At 53.4% G+C, this 5,046-nt stretch overlaps 1 protein-coding gene across 1 annotated transcript; it reads left to right on the forward strand.

The window, feature by feature from the left end:
• Positions 1 to 2,717: 2,717 nt before the first annotated feature.
• PpBr36_10797 (uncharacterized protein) lies at positions 2,718 to 4,951 on the forward strand (the record flags this gene model as incomplete). The annotated part of the gene is made up of 2 exons (XM_029897905.1): positions 2,718 to 4,170; positions 4,611 to 4,951. The coding sequence occupies 2 exons, from the start codon at positions 2,718 to 2,720 to the stop codon at positions 4,949 to 4,951; spliced, it is 1,794 nt and encodes a 597-aa protein (XP_029743725.1).
• Positions 4,952 to 5,046: the final 95 nt, after the last annotated feature.

The following is a 5,046-nucleotide window of genomic DNA, read 5'->3' on the forward strand; positions in this document are numbered from 1 at the left end:
CTCTCATTTTCCCCCGCGGTGCCGAAGCGCATGTTTTATGGTGGCAAAAACGGCAAAAAGCAAAGGAAGCAGACGGTCGCTTCGTTTCTGTTTCTCTTTTTTTTCTCTGTTGTGGTTTGCCCCCGAGAAATGCGTTGCGAGATTGTAGCATCGTTTGAAGCACAAATTTGTGCATTGTTTCTCGCTGTTTATTTTGAATCCTCGGAACTGGATTAGTCGTGACAAATAAAACACTTTCCTTTTTTCTGTTCTCTTTTTGTTCTCTGTTCTCGCAGCTTTCTCAGCTGTCGCCTCCACGTACCTTACTTGATCGTATCATTTCGTATCAGTCAACTGTAGTCGGCCCAAAGCTCTGGGTCCCCAGGTTGTCAGTCATCTAATGAGTTATGCAATCATTCCCTATCGCATTGGTACAAAATACCAGGATGTACGCTGTTATCTTTTCTACCCGCCCGCTTCGGATGCTGAAGAGTTGAACAGACAAAAAAAGGTGGGCTTTTTAGCTTGGTTAGTGGTGCTTGGCCACGTACTACCTAGTACAAACCGTGCAGTAGTCTGTAGTAATACAGACGCGGGCTTGGCGGAGTAGAGTCCTCTCAAGTCGTCGCCACCCCGCGAGTAAGTAACCCTGCCCGTAACCCCATGCCAGATGTTGCGGGTGATCCAAGCACAGCCTGCCACTGACCAGCACCGTCCAGGGTTGTGTTTTTTTTTTCTTCATCTTCCATATCGTATCGCGCGCTGTCGTTACCGAGGCATGGAGCCCTGGTTTTGGTTTGGCTTTTTGTTGCAAAAGAAAGAAAGAAGAAAAGACCACGACCGAGGACGGGACGAATAAACAGACAGCCGCCAATTGAGGCTTGTATCGTTTTAGCTTGACTTTTTTTTTTTCCCTCACACTTTCTTCTTAGGAACCTGTCATCTGCATTTTTTGACAAACCTTGATTGAATTTCCGTGTCTGTCATTTCAACTCTTTTTTTTTTTTGTTTTTTTCTTTCGGCCAGTGATGCAATTCCTGCATGTATTCGGCGGTAGCACCGAGATCCTGCCGTTAGACTTCGTACCAAAACCGTTGCTTCGGCCCCTGGCCCGGCGCATGATCTCTTTGAGAGCCGAGACCTCCACCCCAGAGAAGCCCCATCTCCACAAAAACAGGGCAGCCTTTTTTTTTTTCTTTTCTCTTCTCTGCACCTTTTGGTGTGCGCGTTTCTGCAGCATCCTTGATCGATCAAGCTCCCTTGCAGAAAGAGAGGAAAAAAAAGAGATGCCACACACGACAAGCCCATAGCTTAACTTGGCCCTGGTTGGGATGACCCCGGGAGGGCGGAACCCACCCCATTCGCAGCCATCTCCCTCCCCCCTGGCCGCGTCAAGCCATGCATGCAACCCAGAGGAGAGGGGCCCGCCCTCCCGGATACATGATCTGTATGGTCGTGATGGGTCCTCACCTCAGAGGTCCTCAGCAGGAGCCAGCTTTGGAACTGGGCTCTGTAGGGTCTTCTTGTATGTGTGTGTGTGTGTGTGTGTGTGTGTGCGTGCGGTGGTGGTGGTTGCTACTCTACTCGTACGCTACCGAGTACCACTTAGTGACTGCATGCATGGCAGCGCTACCCTTCCTTTCCTTGGTTGCTTTGTGAGAGAGAAAGAAGACAGACCCCCCCCCTTCCTACCTCCGCTTTGTTTGTCTCTCTGGGTATCCTCTTTGTTCCTCTCGGTTCGACCCTTCTTCCGGGCCACAGATACAAGACTTGTTGCTACGACGCACGAATCGCTGAACAGCACGGACTCTCTTGGGGGGGAGTGTCGGGACGTCTTTTCCCTGTCCATCTGTGTTTCTCAACTCTTTTGATCTACGCTTCTTGTCAAAATCATATTGTTTCCCACATTTTCGTCACTCTATTCAAGTTTACGTTTCTTTTTCCCCTTCTTTTCTTTTCCCTTTTTTTTTCTTTTTCTTTTTCTTTTTCTTCTCTTCGCCAAATGTATATGGTTTACGCATCTGCGCTCCTTTCTTTCGTCCGCTTCTCGTTCTCTCCTTTGATCGAGACACGCAGGTCGTGCCCGCTTCCATTCTTTTTTTAAATCCTCACTTTATTTTGGCTTTGGTTCGTTTCAGACTTGATTACTCCATACCCCCCTTCTGGTGTCCTCACTCTCTGTTCCTCTTGTCTTTTTCCTCATCCCAACCTCAAGTCTTTCTTTCTTTTTTTTTTTTTTTGCCATTCTCTCCCTTGCTGGTCCTTTTTGCCTTGGTTTTTGTTCCCTAATTCAAGGAGGAGAGGCATTTCCCCCCCATTACAACTTGATATTAATCCGGCTCGACAACTATATCCCCCACTTGTGAGGGATCTTTCATTCTTTTTAGTATCTCTTTTTCTTTCTTTTTGTCTTTCTTCTTTTTTCCCCTCTTTTTTGCTTTTGGCCTTGTTTTGTACCAGGGTTTTTTTGTTGTTGCTGGTGCAAACAAAATAATCTTGACTTTTCTTTCTTACTTCCTTTGATCACAGGGGAGGAAGGAAAGAAAGGAACGGGTCATATCGCCGCCAACAACAGACTGAAAAGACAAATCCGATAATCCAAGCCTCGGGGAGGAAGGGGAAGAAAAGAAAAGAGAGCAAAAGAAAAAAAAAAGAGAACAAGAGATCGAAATCACAGCAGCTCGGAAAAAAACATCACCAACGCAAATAACAGCAACAGAAAAAGAAAAAAAAAAAGAATGTCGGGAACAGGACCTCCCATGATCCCGACGTTGTCGATCCCAAACAGCAACGACATGAACAACAACAACAACAACAAGCCCGAAGAGATCGAAATGACCGTGTCGCCCGTCCAGTCGCTGGCGACGCCTGCGCAGGCCACCGCCTCGCCGGCCGCGCTCCCGAGCGCTGTCACACCCGGAGGAGCACAGAGCGGCGGTGCGGCCGCTTCCACATATCCGGCAGCGTCTCAACAGCAGCAGCAGCTGCAGCAGACCATGACGCCTGGTCCGTCGGGTCAGATCGAGGTGGTGCCCACGCCGCCGCCGGTGGTGCAGCCGACGCAGGAGTACTGGGACGAAAAGATCTGCCTCGAGGTCGAGTACAATCCGGACCACAGCCTGCCCGAGTCGACCGAGAGCGCGACGCTCGCGTGGCCGCCCGTCGGCCTCCCCGGGGCGGGCGACAGCAGCAGCAAGAGCGCGGCGGCGCCGTCGGACGTCAAGACGGCCGGGCTCAGGAGGTCACCCAGCTCGGCGTCCATGGTGGCGGAGCCGGCGCCGGCGTACAAGTCGTACAGCGAGGCCGAGGTGGCTCAGATGGCGGCGACGTACCGCGGCGAGGCGGGCGTGGCGCAGGGCGACGTGCCCAAGCCGGTCGACAAGCCCTTCATCTGGGGCTACCCGCGCAAGAAGGTCATGTACGCCGCGGCGGCGCTGGCGCTGGTCCTCGTGCTCATCATTGCCATCTCGGTCGGCGTGGCGGTGGGCGGGGCGGCCAAGAAGGACGCGGGCGCCAACGGTATCCTGGACAAGGGCCACATCGCGGCCATGAACTGGACCGAGGCCAACGGCGTCGGCCACACGGCCGTCGTGTACCAGACCCGCGACAACAGCCTCATGGTGTCGACGCGCGACTCGCTCAGCAACATGTGGAAGACGTTCAACGTGACCAAGGACATCATGGCCAAGGGCAACCTGACGGGCCTGGACGTGCTCTCGGGCACGCCGCTGACGGCCGTGTCGGACAACACCCAGCACAACATCTACTACCTAAACTCGAAGCGCGAGGTGCGGGAGCTCTTCTGCACCGTCCCCAACGTCGACAGCTGGAACATGGGCATGATGAGCACTAAAATCAAGGCGACGGCCGCGCCCGGGTCCCGGCTCGGATGCACGCGCCAGCTGTGCACAAACTGCTCGCAGAGCCTCTTCATGACGTGGCAGGACGAGACCACCAACCAGATCAGGCTGGCCAACTTTACCAACGGCGACTGGGTGGACCAGGGCAGCATCTTCGAGTCGGCCGCTCCCGGCACCGCCCTCTCCATGTCTACCTTTACCGACTTCCGAGGCACCGGGCCCTATGGAGCCGAGACCAACGCCCTGCGGCTGTACATGGCCGCCGGCACGAACCTGGTGGAGCTGCTGAACGGGCCTCTGAACAACTTTGGGTGGGCGCAGGGCAACTTTGGTAAGTTCGCTTGTCGTTTTCTTTCTATCTTCTCCACAACATAAGCCTCAAGCTTTCCTGCTTTTGGTCAAAACTGTGGTGGGGAAGAACGAGTTGGGTAAAGAACCCACATGTTTTTCTTTTTTTTTTTTTATCGGGGTTTCTGTTCCTGAAACCTGGCCCAGGCGTGAAACCAAGCGGCCCCTGCCTGAACCGAACCTTAATTCCTTCTCTTTTCTTCTTGCCTCTCTCCACTCTTTCCCCAACCGGGCCACCTTCCACCAATCGGCAATACCGCGCTTGCAATTTGGAAACACGGACTAGCCTTCAACCTCTTATTCCCCCCCCCTCCCCCACCCTCCGCCCTTCAGCACTGCAAAAAAAGCACAACAAACATGAATCGCATGACAACAAGGACACGAAACAAGCGCGCTAACCCCCCCACCCCCCCAAAAAAACAGACAAGCCCCTCGCCGCCGGCCTCTCCATCAACCCGTCGCCCGAGATCGCGAGCATCACGTACGGCGCAAACGGATGGTTCAACAACTTGCTGTCGTACACGGACACGCGCAACCAGCTCATGTCGGCGGTCTGGCGCGGCGACACGTGGAGCGTGCAGTCGGCCTCGATCACAAACTTTGACGGCGGCAAGTCGGACGGCAAGACGGCCCAGTTCCAGTCCCTGGCCGCCACCCAGTCCATGAGCCTGTTTGGGCTCTCGGGCGGCCGCATCCACGAGCTCACCTCGACCGCGTCGAATCCCTTCCTGTGGACATGGGCTGGCGTCGTCAAGACGGCATGAGCAAAAGAAAGAAAGAAAAAAAAAGATTGATACTGGGTTTTTAGACTGGCATTTTTATCAATCTTTTTCTTTTTTTTCTCTCTCTTCTTTTTTTT

The sequence above is a fragment of the Pyricularia pennisetigena genome, assembly GCF_004337985.1.
Source record: "Pyricularia pennisetigena strain Br36 chromosome 4 map unlocalized Pyricularia_pennisetigena_Br36_Scf_11, whole genome shotgun sequence".
Lineage (NCBI taxonomy): Eukaryota > Fungi > Ascomycota > Sordariomycetes > Magnaporthales > Pyriculariaceae > Pyricularia > Pyricularia pennisetigena.